The sequence below is a fragment of the Saimiri boliviensis genome, chromosome 10, assembly GCF_048565385.1.
Source record: "Saimiri boliviensis isolate mSaiBol1 chromosome 10, mSaiBol1.pri, whole genome shotgun sequence".
Classification (NCBI taxonomy): domain Eukaryota; kingdom Metazoa; phylum Chordata; class Mammalia; order Primates; family Cebidae; genus Saimiri; species Saimiri boliviensis.
The window spans coordinates 68129582-68148765 of record NC_133458.1 but is presented as its reverse complement, the minus strand read 5'-3'; the positions used below and the strand labels follow the sequence as shown (position 1 = coordinate 68148765).

At 38.2% G+C, this 19184-nt stretch overlaps 1 protein-coding gene across 14 annotated transcripts in view; it reads right to left on the bottom strand.

The window, feature by feature from the left end:
* Positions 1-1445: 1445 nt before the first annotated feature.
* AKAP9 (A-kinase anchoring protein 9) overlaps positions 1446-19184 on the bottom strand; it is a 175745-nt gene continuing 158006 nt past the window's right edge. For 5 of the 14 annotated variants that reach the window (XM_074379405.1, XM_074379407.1, XM_003921194.4 and 2 more), the window contains 12 exons: positions 17261-17480; positions 15735-15885; positions 13301-13969; positions 12864-13072; positions 12443-12548; positions 10805-10987; positions 9312-9512; positions 8200-8432; positions 6165-6250; positions 4523-4652; positions 3550-3689; positions 1446-1989 (listed from right to left, as the gene is read on the bottom strand). In XM_074379405.1, coding sequence (XP_074235506.1) covers positions 1952-1989; positions 3550-3689; positions 4523-4652; positions 6165-6250; positions 8200-8432; positions 9312-9512; positions 10805-10987; positions 12443-12548; positions 12864-13072; positions 13301-13969; positions 15735-15885; positions 17261-17480 — 2366 coding nt within the window. In that variant the 3' untranslated portion in view covers positions 1446-1951. The other 9 variants (XM_074379401.1, XM_074379406.1, XM_074379408.1 and 6 more) reach the window with 4 other exon arrangements.

Sequence of the window (19184 nt, the reverse complement as noted above, 5' to 3'; positions counted from 1 at the left end):
TGCCTGCCTTGGCCTCCCAAAGTGCTGGGATTACAGGTGTGAGCCACCGCACCTGGCCTATTTGCACCAATTTCCAATTGCAATTTAGTGTTTATTTCATTTATGAATTTGGGCAGCATACCACACTAGTATTAGCAGTACATGACTTTGTCAATAGAAATCTCAGATATTTTCATATTACAGATGTTATAGATTTCTTGAAGTATCTAGTTACAAACTGAGATAAGGCTAGTCTGTTTAGTGAATAGTATTAGACTTAACAGATTTCATTTTTAATCACAGACTAATTATTGAGAAGCAAAAACAAGTGTGATTGCAGAGGCCTAATATCATAAGGAGGCTTGGTGGTCAAACAATGGCAGTGAACTCATCTTGATCAGATCATTTGTCCATCTGTTCTTTTCTCCACTGTCTCCTAGAGCAGAATGGCCTTGAATGGCAAGCCATGCTAGCTGAAAAAGGTTTTTACCCATAACCTGTGCTTTCAACTAACTGCTTTAGAGTATGCTTGCTATTTCTAGAATTCCTCTCATTGAAACCCAGCTTCTAATGTGGAAAATTTAAGTACAGTTTGCCCCCTATATTTTTGGGTTTTGCATACTCTGATTCAACCAACTGTAGGTTCAAAATATTAAAAATAAAACCCCACAATAATAAAAAGAATACACTATTAGCAACTATTTATATAATGTTCACACTGTATTAGGTTGATCATAAATAATCTGGAGATGATTTAAAGCACACAGGAAGATGTGTGTAGATTATTTGCAAATAGTACACTGTTTTATAAGAGACTTAAGCATTTGCAAATTGTAGTGTCCAAGGGAGATCCTAGAACTAATCCCCAACACATGCCAAGGAATGACTGAAATTAGAAATTTTCAAGAATGTACAACTTTCTACCATGCTTGTTTGTGTTGGTGTAAATCATGGAACATCAAATAATAAGACAAAATCCTCCAGATGTAAGCATCAAATACTAGTCCTCTTGCTGTTTTGTGAGTTGCCATGTTACTGGGGGGACGCCAGATGAGAAATAACATTGGAATTTGTATTATCTCTGTGAGAGCCTCCCAATCGTAAAGTGGCTTGGACAACAGGGATACTGTTTAATTCTGCTGCAATGTGATTAAGATCGTTTGAGTTTGATTTCTTCATCTTTTTAGTGGCCATGGATTTGTGAGAACCCATCTTTGGATACAAGTAACACTAACTGTAATATAGTAAATATTGATTAATCATGAAATACCAACATAGCTTTTAAAAAAACACTATGTAGATGTAAAGTTGACACAAAGGCACATGGAAAACTTTAAACAGTATTAACTCTAAGATTAGGACAACTTTCTCTGAATCTCTCACTCCTCTGTATTTGACATAATAAGATGCTATATACCAAGAACTATGGCTCAGTTAAAAATGAAGAAGGTTCAAATACAGTGTGGTGAAAATGGTGAAGTCATTTTTATTTCAGTACTTGACAAAATACCCCATAAAATTCAAAACTTCTACCGTTATACAAAAATAGGTCTCTACAAGTGATATTATCTGTCTTCATCACCAGTAGAATATATTAGGCAGAAACATGTAACTTCAGTAGCCTTATAAGAAAAGTGCAGGACACCTCAAGCTACACATTCAGCAGTAATGTAATGTGTGAAAGTTTAATCTTTTCTTCACCCATTTGATAAATACACAAGGTTTATAATTTAATGTTTTAAATTAGCATTCCACAAATATACAAGTAATTCAATGATTATTGTGCATGAATACATACACAATGCTTTTATATACAAATTCGTTTGTTTTCATGTGCTGGCAAGGGATTTGTATACAATCATAAGCTGTGTTCATATTGGTCCCATCTAATATTCACAATACAAAAGCACAAAAGAACCACTGATTTACAAAAGGAAATCTGTTTTAAATCACCTCATGATGTTTCAAAAGATTATCTTCTAATGCCAGCATGAAAATGAGTAGTTGAACCTATGAGAGAAAAACAGGAAACTCAAATGATTTCAAATTACAGTGCTACCTGTATCAGACCCACTAAAGTTCACACAAAGGGGATTACTATTATTCTCAATTTTTTTTAAAGTCTTTTTTTCCCCCTTAAAATGTCTTCTTCATACTTAAACGGATTCCACCTGCCCCTCCACCCCCCAAACAGTCTTAGCTCTGCTGCCCAGGCTGAAATGCAGTGGTGTGATCTTGGTTCACTGCAACCTCTGCTTCCTGGGTTCAAGTGATTCTTCTGCCTTACCTTTCTGAGTAGCTGGGATTTCAGGCACATACCACCATGCCTGGCTAAGTTTTGTATTTTTTTGCAGAGACAGGGTTTCACTGTGTTGGCCAGGCTGGTCTAAAACTGGCTGATCTCCAACTCCTGACCTTGTGATCTGCCCACTTCAGCCTTCCTGCTGCGCCCAGCCCATAAACTTAAACTGATTTTTAAGAGATTTTGAATACATATTTAAAAGTCACCATGACTGGGCTCTATAGCAAGGTAGGTGAGACTAATGTTTAGAGTTTCTTTAAAGTGCTCTCAAAATTGAATGTTCTATACCTCACATATTTTTGAAAAGTCTTTTGGTCTTCAAAGTCCGCACCTTGTGAAATTTGGGTGCTCAAAACAAGCCAACGCAAACCAACCCACAAGCCTCAGCTATGATAATAAAAGTTTCCTATTACTACAAGTTGCTTGGGTTAAACAAATGATTTCTTGAGGAGATATACTACTAAGTTAAAATAGTATGTTATCAGCCAATAGTTTGTGAGACTAGTAGGAAAAAGGGGTCTTTAATAAAAGTAAAAGCAAAATATAAAAGTTGACTTAAAAATGATTCAAAGTCTCTGATGAGGAGTGAAGTGAAGTGAGATAAGGAAAACAGGTTTTCCTTCCCGGAACAGGGAATCCACCTTTATTTTAAAGTGTTCTTTGGTTCTGAACAAAGAAAAATAAAAGAATATTTACAAAGTATTTTAAATGGAATAGTTTTTTGGATGATACATAAAAGCACAATGTAGTAGCAGTGATGATGGTTACATTAAGTGCTTCAAGCAAGTGCTTCCTCCTAAACTCCACCGGATTCTCCTGCCTTACGGCTTGCTTTCTTTTTTTTTTTTCTTCTTTGAGATAGGGTCTCGCTCTCCCACCCAGGCTGGAGTGCTGTGGCACGGCCTTACCACTTTCTACCATGCACTACTTAGGAATACATTCTCCAATTAGGCTCTGTAGACTCAGAGAACCTTGCACATTGCTGCTCATCATGCATTTTGTGTCATCAATCCACTGAATGAAGATAGTAGGAAATCATTTCTGGGAGGAGTGGTATCTGGGGTAATAAATCATATCTTCACTTAAATTATTTAAAGTCAGTTTCTCTCTGCTGGTTACAAGAGTTTAAGCTTTGGCTAACTTGATAGCTCATTCATTAAAGTGGAAGCTTTGATTAACCTAATGATGAGTGTGAAGGAGTTTCAAAGAAAGGAGAGCTGTGGGTCTAGCACTGTAGTGCTGCCAAGATGTGGTTAAACTTAGAGCACCTGACTGTACAGTTCCAAGTCGTCTTTGCAGTGCCTCTAGCCGAGTGATATAATCTGTTAGGGCTCTGTCAGGATCATAATTCTGAAGCTGAGAACATGCTAAAGAACCAGGATTGAAATCAGCTGGAATGCCTGGGTACCTAAAGGATGAAAAACATGTACATGAATCAAATTACCCAGAAATATGCATATTGAGTTACCAAACTGCCTCCACTCCCTCCCTCTAACAGGCACTTGTACACACATAATATATATACCCCAAGCTTCAGCTTCTGAGCTTGGGATGACAAAGAACTCTTCAATGACTTCAAAGATGCTACTAAGTCAACATAAGAATGTCCAATACAATGCTTGTGGCAAAGGTCTCAACAAATTGGGTATGTATAAATGCATCTTGTCAGGAAGATTGTAGAGCTTTTCCTAATGGCCAAAGACTACTTTTCCCAGCATCTAACCACTAAATAACACTTGGTCAGGTTTGCTATAGCCTTGGAAACCAGTTACAAATTCAAACACTGGTTTTTACATTGAGCCTTAGATTACGTAAAAAAAAATTTTTTTTTTGAGACCGAGTCTCACTCTCAACTGGAGTGCAGCGGCACGGTCGCAGCTCACTGCAACCTCCACTTTCCAGGTTCAAGTGATTCTCCTGCCTCAGCCTCCCGAGTAGCTGGGATCACAGGCATGTGGTACCACGCCCAGCTAATTTGTTTGTATTTTTAGTAGATACAGGGTTTCACCATATTGGTCAGGCTGGTCTTGAACACCTGACCTGAAGTGATCCACCTGCCTCAGCCTTCCAAAGTTCTGGAATTACAGGTGTGAGCCACTGTGTCCAGTCAGATTACGTAAATTACATAAGACAAAGATATCTATCTCAATGCAAAGAAGTCAAAGCCCTAAAAATGTACATTTTTCTCTGTTAAATATGAATACATTTAACTATTCCAGGCAGTTTTTCTTAAATTCTTACCTATTTTGAAATGGTAAAGGGGACCTAACATAGTCCAGATCTGATCTTGAGCGATAGGTAGTATGCCTTGATTCTCCATATAGCTCCAGCCCACCAGAAGAATGATAAAATGAGTCAGTCTTTTCTGCACCTAAAGTAACCCAAGATGTACCTTATAAGGAAAAAAAAATTTCAAGCCCTTACAACATTTCTACACAACAGGTAAGTGCTCAAAAGACTATTATGCCATATTATAGCAACTCCTATTTATAGTCATTTTCTATTATTCTTGCTAAAGGAGAAACAGTACCAACAAAAACTTGGCTTTCAAATGTTATTTTGTTTACTTTTGAATATGAGTATTTCTGATATCTGGAACTATGTCTCAAAGAAATTATTTAGTTGGTAAGCAGATGAGAGGTGGGGGTGTCTTGAGTATGTGTGGTTTTGGGAAATGATGTGGACAAAAAATATTAGAGTGCTGTAACCATTCCATTCGACTGACTTGAAATCAAGATTTGCAAACTTTTACCACAACACAACTCATCACGATACAAATTTCAGCTGTTTCAGTGTAACGATATTTCAAGTACTTTGTGTAGAGTACCATATATACTTCCCCTTTCTCTTATGCTTAGCTCCTGGTAGAGGATGTAAAGGTGGTTTACTATGAATACACAGCACAGGGATGCTGTGTCTCTGTACCTCTGTGTGCTCCCCAGATTCAGACTTCATCTTTATTGCCAGAAATGTTCAAGCCCTAGTTTGTTTCTACTTCTAGGTATACAGTGAAGGAGTTTTAACTGTTACCAGTACTATACAACTTATTGGTAAACTCAGAAACCTGTTTGAATATGGTTAAATTATGAAAACTTCGTAATTTTTCCACAAGACTAACGGCAATCCTGTCTTGAACCAGTGCCTTAAATGCAGTTATAAAGAGTGTGGGCTCTGCAGCCAGATTGCTAGTGTTTGGTCCTGGTTCCATCACTTCCCTACTGGCCATTCTGGGGAAAATGACATGTGTTTTCCATGCCTCGGTTTTTCATCTATAAAGTGAGAATAGTAACAATTGTACTTACATCATAGGATTGAGAGAATACATGAAAGGAACATGGCCTGGTACAGACTAAGTTCTCCATGAAAACCAGCTACTATTACCCTCTTTAGTGAAGTTCCCTAGTTTTGGTAGTTAAAAGGGCTTTGTCTTTGAAAAACATTGCTTCCAGAATTCATTATTTGGAAAGTATTACAAATGCAGTAATTTAGAGCAGCAGTCCCCAACCTTTTTGGCATCAGGGACTTGTTTCATGGAAGACAATTTTTTCAGAGACCCAGAGGTGCTGGAATGATTTCTGGATAAAACTGTTCCACCTCAGATCATCAGGCACTAGTTAGATTCTCATAAGAAGCATGCAACCTAGATCCCTCACATGTGCAGTTCACAATACAGTTTGTGCTCCTATGAAAATCTAATGCCGTGGCTGATCTGACAGGATATGGTGGAGCTCAGGCAGTAATGTGAGGTCACACGCGGCTCATCTGATGCTACGCGGCCTGGTTCCTAACAGGCCACAGACCAGTATGGGTCCATAGCCTGGGGCTTGGGGACCCCTGATTTAGAGAGTCATAAACATAAGAAAATAAGCTATTTTGACTTCACCTTGGTTCAGTCCGAAGCCATCTCTGCTAATATTGATGGAACCAGAACCTGTGACTCGATGCCACCGTTGAACCAAAAATTTCATTCTAAAAAAGATTCCAAGATAAAATTTCACAGCACATCTATAACATAAATAGTATAAATATACACTTCCTAAAAAATCACATCATACATTTAAATATGAACATAGAACAAATGTCAAATTTCACAACTGCCTAATTAAACTGTGTCAATGCCCCCTGGTTGTGACAAAATCAACTGGGACAGAAGAACAGGAATTCAAGATCCCCTCATCCCCATCCCAAGAGGCATTAATGTTTCTTAAATTGTCAGCATGAGGTTCTGGCTTTAGGGATAAATGGGGTACAAGGAGATGGAAGACAAAAGTAGATGGGAAAAAAGTAGATAGGCAAAGAAAGGGTGAGAAGTAATGAAATAAGAGTGAAGAATAAAGGGCAGATAAAATAGGAAGAGAACAAAAAGACCCTTAAATTGGCAATAAGAATGTGCTGGGAATGCTGCAAGGTGGGTGAGGCTCTTGTCCCTTTGATCAGGGACAAAAAATATTGGTTTCAAAAGGAATGGGAGTGTTAGCTTCCTGAACCAGACACCACAAGTTACTACCTGTGCCATCTTGGCCCAAGAAGCTTCTGAAGCACCAGTTTGCTTTCCAGTCAGTTCTAAGGCTCTGTCTTAGGAGGGTCAAAATACGATAAACATACACTCTTGGACAAGAAAAAGTGGAGCAGAATGAAGTATGTCAATAACAACTTCTACATTGCTTTCATGAAGCCTCCCTAAATCCCTCTAATCAAAATTACTGGCTAACTCCTGTGACCTCCTATTTATGCATCTTCTATGTTCCGTACATATTAGTCTTCCCCACTAGAAAGTAAGCTGCCTTTAGGTATTTAGGCAGGAATTACATATTTTTTCATCAATGCATCTACCAGCACTTACCCTGGTTTACTCTATATGAGGTGAAGAAGGAAAGGTGAGAAAGAGTAAATGAAACCTGGGGACTACAATGTGTTCTATCAGGAGCAAGGAGGGTCTAAGGCCCACAGAAAGATGAAACCCAAGCTCCTGTTTACGGATCCAGCATGAACGAGACTTGGGAGACCGGGCTGGCTGTCCCATCTCTATCACTACGGGCTTTGTAACCTCTCCCTTCCTCAGTTTCCTCAAGTGTGAAATGAGATTCTGGACTAGGTGACCTCATAGAGCTTCCAGTTAAAAAACTGTCCCATACTTTTTAGAGGAAAATAAAGAAGGAGAAAAAGGATAAAACTCCTTAAAGCAGCGTCCGATGTGACCTGACAAAATGAACTTTAAAAAGCAAAATTCCTTTAAGATTATGTCTGCCTTCTAAAAGGGCGGGGACGCATGGAGAAGCCTCTGTGTTTGTATGCATATGACCAGGTCAGAAGACTGTAGTGGGCTAGGCCCTCAAAGTAGTTTAAGTCTTGGCTCCATGTCAATCACAGACAGAATGAATACCAGAGTTCTTAGCTTGGAACTACTAGAGAAAGGACAACAAAAGCTCTAGCAAAATCCAGTGTCCTAAAGGCTAACCTCTGACTTGAATGCAGTTAGGACAGAATTTTCCATATCTGGGCACCAAAAGTGGTTTATCTTAGCAATGAAGAAAATGATCGTATGCCAGCCTAAGAAGGAATTTGTCAAGCACATTTTTAAATGTTATGATCTTTTATTTACATGTGTGAGCTTCTTCATGGGCTTATTCAGATTGTTTTTTAAAAGGCAACCCTGACTAGATAGGCCAGCTCTGAGCTACTAGCTGCCTGCACGTAGGAAGGCCCTTTTCATAGTCTATACATACCCTGCTAGTATTCCTGCTAAATGAATGAAAACCTAGGAAAAAAAAAAAAAAAGCAGGCATGCTTCAGTGATGGCAAATACCTCCTACTATACAAATATAGAGTATAACCAGCAAAGAAAAGAGGGAGAATTAAAAAGAACTAATCCTTTTATAGAGTCTACTAGTAAATGCATTTTCCTTCAAGTACTTTACCTGGAAATTGCAATGGATACTCTGACAGCCGATCGAAATCTGGTGAAGCCCTTTGGGCGATTGGTGATCACCTCCAGATCTGTGAAAGCTGGCTGTCCCCCCATCCGGGCAAGCAGGGCCAAGGTGGCATCTTCACATTCCTGGAACCCACCCAGTAACAGCAGCAGGTATTTCTTCTGGTAAATGAGAGCCTTTCGAAAACTTTCTGCCCTCAAGTATTTACCATAAATTCTCTATATTTAAAGAAGAGAAGAACATAAAGACATCAAAAAAACATTCAATCTACTCTCTAGGGGAAAATAACCCAGATTTTAATAATCATCATCATCATAAGTCGTAGTAGTATAGTAGTAAAATAGCAGGTATCCTATCGTTGTTTTCTACTTTATTAGCAAAGTTGAAATTTAAGATAAATTAACTAATTTTTACACTTTTGCCTCCTTAGTCAATGGAGTCTGAATACTAATAATATAGTTAGACTTTTTGTTTCTTTTGGATTTTAGCCCTTATTCATCATATTCATTGCAAATATTTTTGTCACCTCATTTTCATCTAAGTTTTTTAAAAATTGTACAGAGATATTTCTATTAGGGTCACTAATCTAACTTTTTAAATGTTAATGCTTTCTATCCTTTCGAGTAATAAACTGGAACAAATGTTCCAAAAATTTTTCTTTTTGTTTTGAGTTTTATATTGACTGATTAAGGCAGTTTTAACAACATTCATTATTAGTCACTAGAGAGGCTTTTCAGAGGGCTTACCATTTTAGAGTATGATGCTCTCACATTGACAGTAGTAGAGCTTTTGTTACGAGTTGAAAAGATAACATTCTTTTGGTCTGTTAGGGATGAAACCAGGGAAAGTGGAACCATGAGTTCAGAATGCTCCCACTGTGACCATAAACAGAGGTTAACCTGGTCCCAGTCCTGGGCATGCCTTTCCACAAACCTTCTGTGAACTGTATTCATGACAAAGACTAAATAAAGAGACCTAGAGACATAGCCTGAACACCACCTACATTTCTTTAGTCTATTTAATTAAGGTCAGTGAGAGATGAAAGAAGGCAAAAACATAGAACCAGCTGTGATGTTAAGACGGGAGATGTCTCCTACCTTTAAAGTAACATGTTCAGAATCAGGGCTCAGAGTTTGAAGTAAAGAATCATTTCTTAGTTCAGCTTTCAGTTTGTATACTTCAGCCTCTGCCCTTTTCAAAGATTTCTGGAGACTCAATTTTTCTCTATTCCATACTTCTTTTTCAGAGGCAATGATGGCTTCAATGTTGGCACCACCATTCAATGAAAACCTAGAAGACTGGAAAGACCACAGCCTACTTACATGATTTTTAAGAACAAGTCTCTGAAGAAAAGTCTGAGCTAAATATATTAAAGATATCTCCGTGATGATACAGTCTCAACTTTCTAACCCCACCCAGATAAAGTTCAAAGCCAATCTCAACTGATATTACGCATATACACTAACTCTAAGTACAAGGTCCTTTGCTAAGTACATTAGTTTTACAATTAAGTCCTTGTGAAAACCTGTCCACAGAGAAGGTTTAGCAGATTAGCAGAGCTTTGAACTAAAAAAGTCAAGAGACTTAACAGACATTTAAGTCCAAATTTTGAGCCCATGCCTAAAAGAGTGTAATGGAGAACTGGGAAAAAACAAGCCAGTATGTACATAAGTGGATTTCTATAAAAGGCACATAAATATGTAATCATGTATTTAACTGTACAGTTGTCTTACAGGTCTTTTCTTTCTTTTTTTTTGAGATGCAGTCTCACTCTGTCACCCAGGCTGGAGTGCAGTGGTGTGATCTTGGCTCACTGCAACCTACACCTCCCAGGTTCAAGTGATTCTCCTGCCTCAGCCTCCTGAGTATCTGGGATTACAGGTGCACACTACCATGACCAGCTAATTTTTGTATTTTTAGTAGAGACGGGGTTTTACCATGTTAGCCAGGATGGTCTCAATCTCCTGACCTTGTGATGTGCCTGCCTTGGCCTCCCAAAGTGCTGGGATTACAGGCGTGAGCCACCACGCCCGGCCACAGGTCTTTTCTATTTTTATATTGGGTGATTATGGAAACTAGCAATTAATTTTATACCTGTTTTTAAATGAAAAAATTTTAAGTAAATTCTCAGAGTATCAGGCTGAAAGACATAATTTAACAGCATCTTTTACTTGAGTCGTGAACACAATAACTGATAAGTGGCTGAAGAGAACAGTCAGGATACACGTTTGAACATCTCGAGTATCTGCTGTCGGTCCCCAGGTAGCAAGTATCTGGCTTTGGAGATAAATATAACTTGGTTTGACTATGACTTCAATTCAGTTTTTTCATGTATAAGGTGGATGTGGATTAGAGATTCTGAATGTATACAACCCAGAGGTTGTATACACCCAATGGTTTCCAATAAGTAACAGTAACTAGTAACAACAGTAATATTATTATTGTCATCCCTATAAAATATTCTACAGATCCTACTAAGAATCACGTATGTGATAGTTTTACATTAACAGCATTAAAACTTGAAACTAGATAGCAGAAATGGTAAGAATGTACTAATTCTCATATATGGAGATGCTAAAAATGGACATACATGATCTCTACCAGCTCCTGTCTGTCGATACCACCTGATCTGCTCTTCCAGCTTCATAACCATGTTCCTTAAGTCATTCTTCTCTTCAGTCAGTTGACTGATATGCCCTGTCAGTTCAGCATTTTGTCTCAGTAGTCTTTCAGTCAATGAGCCACAAGAAGTACTTGGGGACACCAAGCTGGGCTGGAAAAATAAAATGGTGTAAGGTCACTTACCCACAAATGGATGTGAATGCTGCATATAAAGTGTGAACAGGCACTGAGAGCAACAGATTTCATGAACTCATGCTTGAGTTGAGTCTTCAGTAATACGTAGATACTTAACAGGCAGAAAAGAGAAGGAAGGACTTATTAAGCAGAAGGCACAAAGGCTTGAATGACTGTGTATTGCTTCCAGGGTGTTGAAAGTTGCCTGGTAAGTCTAGATTGCTTTACTTTATGGATAACAGACCTATATGTAGGCAATGGAGTCATGAAAGGCTTGATGCAGAAGTTATGACACAAAATTTATGTGTTAAATTCCTTTGGTAGTAATGTACAAAGCAGGGGAACTTATGAAAGATATAATGTTTGTGTCAGGTAGGCTTATCAGGAAGCTGTTTCAACAGCCAGGTAAGAAATGCTCAAAGCCTGAATGGAGGCAATGACTAAGGGACAGAGAGTAAAGGGTGTGTGGGAGAGGTATTTAGAAAGTAGGAGGGACAGGACTTAGTGACTGTCTAGACTTGCAGGTAAGGGTGAAGGAAAGTGGTCTATGGTGACTTCCAGCTTTCTAAACTGGATGATAGCATGACTAGAAATGTGGGTCTGGAGCATGAAGAGAAAGGGAAGATGGTGTTCAGTTTGGAATGTGCCTGTGAGGTTCCTAAGGGGTCACTATGGGGTACATTTCCCAAGGAAAAATGTCTAGTAACTAATTGAAAATATAAGCTGGGAACACAGGACAAAGGTCTAGACTAGAACCATAGTCCCTTAAAGATAAGCTCCATATGGGTGAGGTTTTAATTAGATTTGTTCATTGTATCTCCAGAACCTACCTGGCACATAGTAAGTGTTCAATATAAGTATTTGTTTAATAAATAAGTCTAGTGAGAGCTCAGACTGTTGGACTGCATGAGCTTTCATAGTTACAGGTTAGAGAAAAGAAGGAAGAGGGTAGGAAGAGGAACCACAAAGGCAACTGATGAAAGCAGCAGAAGAAATGCCAGAATACTGACATGACAGGCAAGGAAAGAGGGGGTTTTAAGAAAATAAAAGAGGTCAAAAGTATTAAATACTACCAAGAAGTGAAGAAAGGCTGAAAAGATTCACCAGATTAGTCAATTGTTTAGACAATGGTAGGAGTCTAGGGGTGTTTCATGGAGCAGAGAGGGTAGAAGCTGATCACTCTTTCGGGAAGCTTGTCTCAATACACTAAAAGGTCAACATAATTATTCAATAACAATAATGAAAGCTAATTTCCCCTCTAAGCTTTTTCTTCTCTTGGGGGAAAGCAAGCATTATTATTCATATTTATAATAAATAGATACATTTGAAACTATAAAAAGTATAAAGAATATGCTGCAAGTTTCAAACGATTCACAGTTTCCATTAAATCTTTGCTCTCAATGCTTTAAAAATAACTGTAAAAAAGTATTACCTCTTCACCTTGCTGGCCAGTTAATTTCTGTAGTTGTAAAATAATTTCATCAATATTTTCCTGAACCCAAATGAAATCTTCATCATCTGCTGTTTCAAACTGTAGTCTTCAAGAAAAAGACAAAAAGTCAAAACATACTTTCTCAATTGGGGGTGTTTACTACCACAAACATTACAGAGCAGGTGACATTCTGCTCCACCTACCACTTCTCCCTTATATTCCATGTCTCTCCTCCCTGGGTCAAAGTGCTAGATAGTTGTTTTCAGATAAATGAGTTCTGTTAAAGAATATCACCTCCTAATGTAAACATGCATTACCTTTAAAACTTCAATTCCCCATCCTTGGCTAGCTGTCAGGGAGTCACGGGGTCTGCCCAGCCTAGGAACACTACTTTCCCAAAGATCAGGCAGAAAAGTCTAACCTCGTAGAGGCTTTCTGGGCTAGAACCTGTAGTTTTGAAGCTACACATTGAAGCTTTCGTCTGATCATTTCTAATTCATGATCACAGCCAGTTCCTCCTCCATTCATTTCAACCAATTTAGGGTAGTTTGATTCCTTTGTTTCTCCTTCTATTTTCTGTTGAAGAACCCAATTTCTTGTTCGATCACTGGTTAAGCTCCACGTGGCTGGCTGGCAATTTTGGACAGAATAAGAAAACAATAATTATAAGTGAATAGCGTATCTCAGTCTTTCTTAAGGGAACATAATTATTGCTTATATCCAATAGACTTATATAGATCTCATTTTTAAATGATTTACATATAGCTGTTTAAGTAATTTAATCCAATATCAAAATTTAATGATCAAAGGGCTACAGTACTTTCTTTAAAAATATCTAAAAAGAAACTGTCAGTTTACCTCATTAAGATTTTGATACAGAATTCTTCTACTTTCTCGTTTTTCTTCTCTTTCTAGTTCCTGCTTCTGGAATTCCTGCATGATTCCTTGTAGTCGCTTTCCTTCAAGGTCTAACTTATAAACTTGTTGTCTTTTCTCTTCCAGCTGGCGCTGAAGATCTTCCACTTTGGACTGGAGCTCATGCATTTTTTTCTGTCCCTCAGTGTTGGCCTCTTGCTCTGTCTGCAGTGTTTTCCTATGAACCTGCCTATCTTTTTCCATTTGCTGTCGTGTTTGCAGTGAATCCAGTTTATATTTTTCGGTCTCATTTAACAATTCTACTATGCGTCTGTGCTTTTCCTCTAGCTGTTTCTGCAGCTCTTTTAGTAGGTCCTCCGAGGGCAAGGATGGCCGAGGCTGCCCAGTACTATCATTGTTCTGCAGCTGTGCATGCAATTCCCGCTCCCTATCTAGGGTACTACTCATTTCCCGAATTCGAACTTTCTCAGATTCAAGAAGCACTTGAAGCTCTAAGTTTCGACCTTGTTCTTCAGACAGCTGGGCATCATATAGCATTCTCTGTGATTCTATTTTTTGCTGGGATTCGTTCAGTAGTTGTTTCTGTTGTTCCAAAAGTAGATTTAGCTGAAGATTCCTTTGTTTCTGACTCTCAAGTGAAAACTTCAGATCCTGGTATGAGAAAATCAAATTTAAGAATTTATGTTAATATTATTAAAAATACTTACTCAGGAGCAGTGGCTCATGCCTGTAATCCCAGCACTTTGGGAGGCTGAGGTGGGCAGATCACCTGAGGTCAAGAGTTCAAGACCAGCCTGGCCCACATAGTAAAACCCATTTCTACTAAAAATACAAAAAATTAGCTATGCACAGTGGTGCACACCTGTAGTACCAGCTATGTGGGAGGCTTAGGGAGGAAAATTGCTTGATCCTGGGAGGTGGAGGTTGCAGTGAGCCAGGGTCGCACCACTGCCCTCCAGTATGGGCGACAGAGTGAGACTTCAAGTTAAAAAAGAAAACAAAACAAAACACACTTTTTAAGTTTACAACCATGTCTTTATTAAAACTATGTTGGTATTATTTGTATTAGAAAATAAAACTGATATTTAGTTTGTTAACTTAAATGTTCAGTAGTGCATAATCAGGAAATATAAACAAAAGAAGGGTAAGATAATACTTTTCTCAAAAAATCTTAATCTCACTAAGTAATATGAAACAGGGTACATTTCTTATTAGAATAATAACCTTTAAAAATATAACTGTTCTGGCCGGGCACAGTGGCTCACGCCTGTAATCCCAGCACTTTGGGTGGCTGAGGTGGGAGGATCATGAGGTCAGGAGATGGAGACCATCCTGGCCAACAATTAGCCGGGCATGGTGGTGTGCACCTGTATCCCAGCTGCCCAGGAGACTAAGGTAGGAGAATCACTTGAACCCAGAGGCAAAGGTTATAGTGAGCCGAGATTGCACCATTGTACTCCAGTCTGACAGAGGTGACAGAGGAAGACTCCATTTCGGGGGAAAAAAAACCAAAACTGTTCCTGGAGAGCTTATGTTTTGATAAGATTCCTGTGCACGTTAATAAATTTGTATAGAATAATATAAATGTTGCTGATATAATGTGATAGGAGTTGTGAAAAACCTTGCGTTTTGCAGTATCACATGCTAAAAATAATAGGGCTTATAAGGAAAGCAAGATTGGGGCAAACAAAATATACATAAACTTTTCATGGTTAAAAAATTATAACTGGTACCTGGGGAGATATCATATCCCTACTGGGTAGAGTTCTCTGCTTGGAGGCTACCACAGTGGACATTAAAAATAAAAAATAGGGCAAAAATGCCAGCAACCCATTGTTTTTCAGCACAGAGTTAGTGGGAATTAGGATTATGTGGCTAGAAGAGCTCTGAGCTAGTGAGACAACTCTGTCTCTACTAAAAGCATATAATGCATGTAGTAGTACAGTCTGCCTTGATTTGAGAGCCTTAAAAAGCAGGAGTCTGTCTCTTTGAAAAGGACCAATTGTTCACTTTAAATGTTCTTAGAGTACAGCAGAGAGGACTACAGAAAAGTATCCCTGTTCCCCTTCCCTAGGAGAAAACAGGAACCAAAACTACCTCTGTATCAAACTGACAGGATTGCCATATATATCAAACTGTATGCACCAATTCACATGCCCAGAACATGTTGCAGCAGAGCAATCTATATGCATCCTTCAATGTAGCAAAATAAAACAAAACAAAAAAACAACCACACCATTAGCATTTCCTCATAATACAGTTTAGATAACATTATGTAGTATTCAATGCATAGTGAACAACTTAATGTATCTTATTAATAAGTCTAAGGTTGACATTTTAGATGGAGGAAAGTCTCAAGACTCTCTTCTATCATTCTGGATTTTCCAGAGACATTTAAAGATAAAGATAACAGTACCTCAAGTTCCTCTTTATCCCGTTCTTCACTGTGTCCCAACTTGGCTTTCTCTTTCTCCAAAGCCCATTGGAGCTCTCTTGTTTTTTTCTGTTCACTTGCTAATGTATCATTGAGCAAATGTACTTCATCTGTTTTATCTTTAACTTCCAACCTAAGTCAGGGAGACAAATGAACTTCCATTAAGCTATGTTGACCAAGCATATAACGAGAGAGGAAGAACAGCTTCCGCTGAAAAGTTGAGGGATATAATAAAGTAGCTAACGGGAAAATATAAACCATTACAGATTCTTGACAGGGGTTCATTTCAAATTGACTGTTTCTTTTTTTTTGAGATGGAGTCTCACTCTGTTGCAGGCTGGAGTGCAGCCTCTCGAGTAGCAGGGACTACAAGTGCGCTACTACGCCCAGCTAATTTTTGTATTTTTAGTAGAGACAGGGTTTCACCATGTTGGCCACGATAATCTCAATCTCTTGACCTTGTGATCTGCCCAATTCAGCTTCTCAAAGTTCTGAGACTACAGGCGTGAGCCACTGTGCCTGGTCCTCTTTTATTTTATTTTATTTTATTTTATTTTTGAGATGGAGTTTTGCTCTTTTTGTCCAGGATCCACCCACCTTGGCCTCCCAAAGTACTCATATTCTAGGCGTGAGTCACCACACCTGGTCTCAAATTAACTGTTTCTAGTAGTACAATTATTAGTTATTATTTACCATTGCAAACAGCTATATAATTTATTGTTACAAAATAATATGAATAAAAAATTTGGCTGGCGTGGTGGCTCACACCTGTAATCCCAGAACTTTGGGAGGCTGAGGTGGGTGGATCACCTGAAGTCAGGAGTTTGAGACCAGCTTGGCCAACATGGTGAAACTCCATCTCTACTAAAAATACAAAAAACCCGGTCTCTACTAAAATATAAAAATTAGCTGGGTGTGGTGGTGCACGTCTATAGTTCCAGCTACTTGGGAGGCTGAGGCAGAAGAATTGCTTGAACTCGGGAGGTGGAGGTTGAAGTGAGCCGAGATCGAGCCACTGCACTCCAGCCTGGCGCCTGGCGACAGAGCAAGACTCTGTCTCAAAAAAAAAAAAAAAAAAAAAAAAAAATCACTAGTTGTAATGTGTCTTTGACAACAGAATAGCTCAGTAATTATACCAACAAATATATCCATTTAACAAGCACTGTCTCTTCAAATATTTTGCATATTTTAGCTCATTAAATCATGAATCCTACTGAGTTCACAAATGTCACTTCAAATTGGTTGGTGGTAAAATAAAGGTCAAAGTCAAAACTGTATCTCATACAAGTCTCACACAGAACTGAAGTCACAGTAGAGAATATGCTATAATCATGATCATAAGTTCATCATTTGGAAAAATTTAAAGTTTTTTTCTATTACAGTTTTTCATTAAAAACCAGTTGCATTCAAATAGCATGCATGTTCTATTTTTCTATATTTGCACAGTGTTTATGACAAAATTACTCCAACTCCTTGTAACATGTTTATAATAAGAAAGCCTAGCACACCTGAAAGCCTCTAATTCCTTTAGGTGTTTATGCTGTGCCTTGAGTGTTGTTTCTAGTTCCAATTTAGTTTGTGCAAGCTCACTCTTCAGTTCAGCAACCAGCATTTTCTCAGAACTCAGCTGCTCCTGCAGTTCTGTTGCTCTGTCTTTCATACTGCTGAGCTCCACTTGCATTTCCAGCATTTGAGACTGCTTCTGCTGTATATTATATTCCAAGAGTTCTACATAGAACATGATTAGTATTTAAAATATAATGAAGCAACTCATATTTTGCTTATAAATACTTGTTGATAAGAACTGATTTGTAGTTTAGGAGATTACTTCAAAGCAAACATGAAAAATTATAGTTCTAAGAGTTGGTAATGCAGTCCAGGATCAGTGGCTCATAGCTGTAATCCCAGCACTTTGGGAGGCTGCGGTGAGAGGGAGGTCTGCTTAAGGACAGGAGTTCAAGACTAGCCTGGGCAACATGGTAAAACCCCGTCTCTACTAAAAATACAAAAATTAGCTGGGAGTGCTGGCATGTGCCTATAGTCCCATCTACTCAGGGGGCTGAGGTGGGAGGACTGCTTGAGCCCAGGAGGTAGAGGTTGCAATGAGCTGAGACCATGCCACTGCATTCCAGCCTTGGTGACAGTGAGACCCTGTCTCAAAAAAACAAAAAGAGTTGGTAATGTATATAAATAAATTTTAGGCATGTTTTCCTTAGAGTGCTAGTGGCCAAGATTTCAGAACTATAAATGTATAAGGGTGAAAGCGTAACAAAATACATTAATGAATGTAAGACTTAAAAAAAACCTTTAAATGGAACTCATATTTGTTCATTCAGAATTTTAACAATGTACATTAAAAAACTCCAAAGATTTCTGATAGTCACACAAAGTACTTGCAGGAGTTATCCAAGTAACTGACTATAATGATGAGCACTGCTTGTATCTTTTGTTCAGCACTCCTTTGCAGATAGTCCCTGGGAACTTTACTATAACATAACTCTGTTCCCAGAAGTGGGAAATCCAAACCCCACTTTGGATACTGTCCTTTTTTCCATCAAAAGCCAACCAAACCCTTGCTACATGTTTGTTACAATAAAAACAAACTGAAAAATTTAAATGCCTAAATAAGTTAAATGAAAAAAAGCGTGTTATAAAGTATGTATCAGGATCCTCTTTTTATGGAAAATATAAACTATATACACATGCACATTGAAAAGGTCTGGAGACATATTTACCCACGTGTTCAGTAGTCATTAAGGATTCAGGTGATTTAAGGGATGGTTTTCACCCTATTCTCTTCTGTATTCTACCATAAATATGTAATACTATACTACTCTAATAAGAAAAGGATTTTTAACTTAAAAACATACTATCAAAGTTCAACAATTCACATTATAATTCATATTAATGATGTTAGGAGGCAGAAATAACATTAGCTTTAGATGATAATAAATCATGTTTAATTTAGGCTTCTAAAACTTTAGAGGTAAAGAATTTACATAAATGTGAATGTGTGACATTAATTAAGCTTTCAACGGTGTTCTATTTAACCTAAAAAAAAAAAAGATATTAATTTGTCCCTAAAAGGCATCTTCAATTAAGCAACTACATCGAAAGTGATACGTGTGTTATCTCATTATGAGTCTTTTTTCTGAAGTAATTTTAACCTGCTTAGGTCTTTTTTTTCTTCTTAAACTCAGTGATAAGAATGGTTCAGCACTTTTTTTTTTTTTTTTTTTTTTTGAGATGGAGTCTACCTGTCACCCAGGTTGGAGTGCAATGGTGTGATCCCAGCTCACTGCAACCTCTGCCTCCTGGGTTCAAATGATTCTCCTGCCTCAGCCTCCCAGGTAGCTGGGATTACAGGTGTGTACCAACATGCTCAGCTAATTTTGGTAGTTTTAGTAGAAACAGGGTTTCACCATGTTGTTC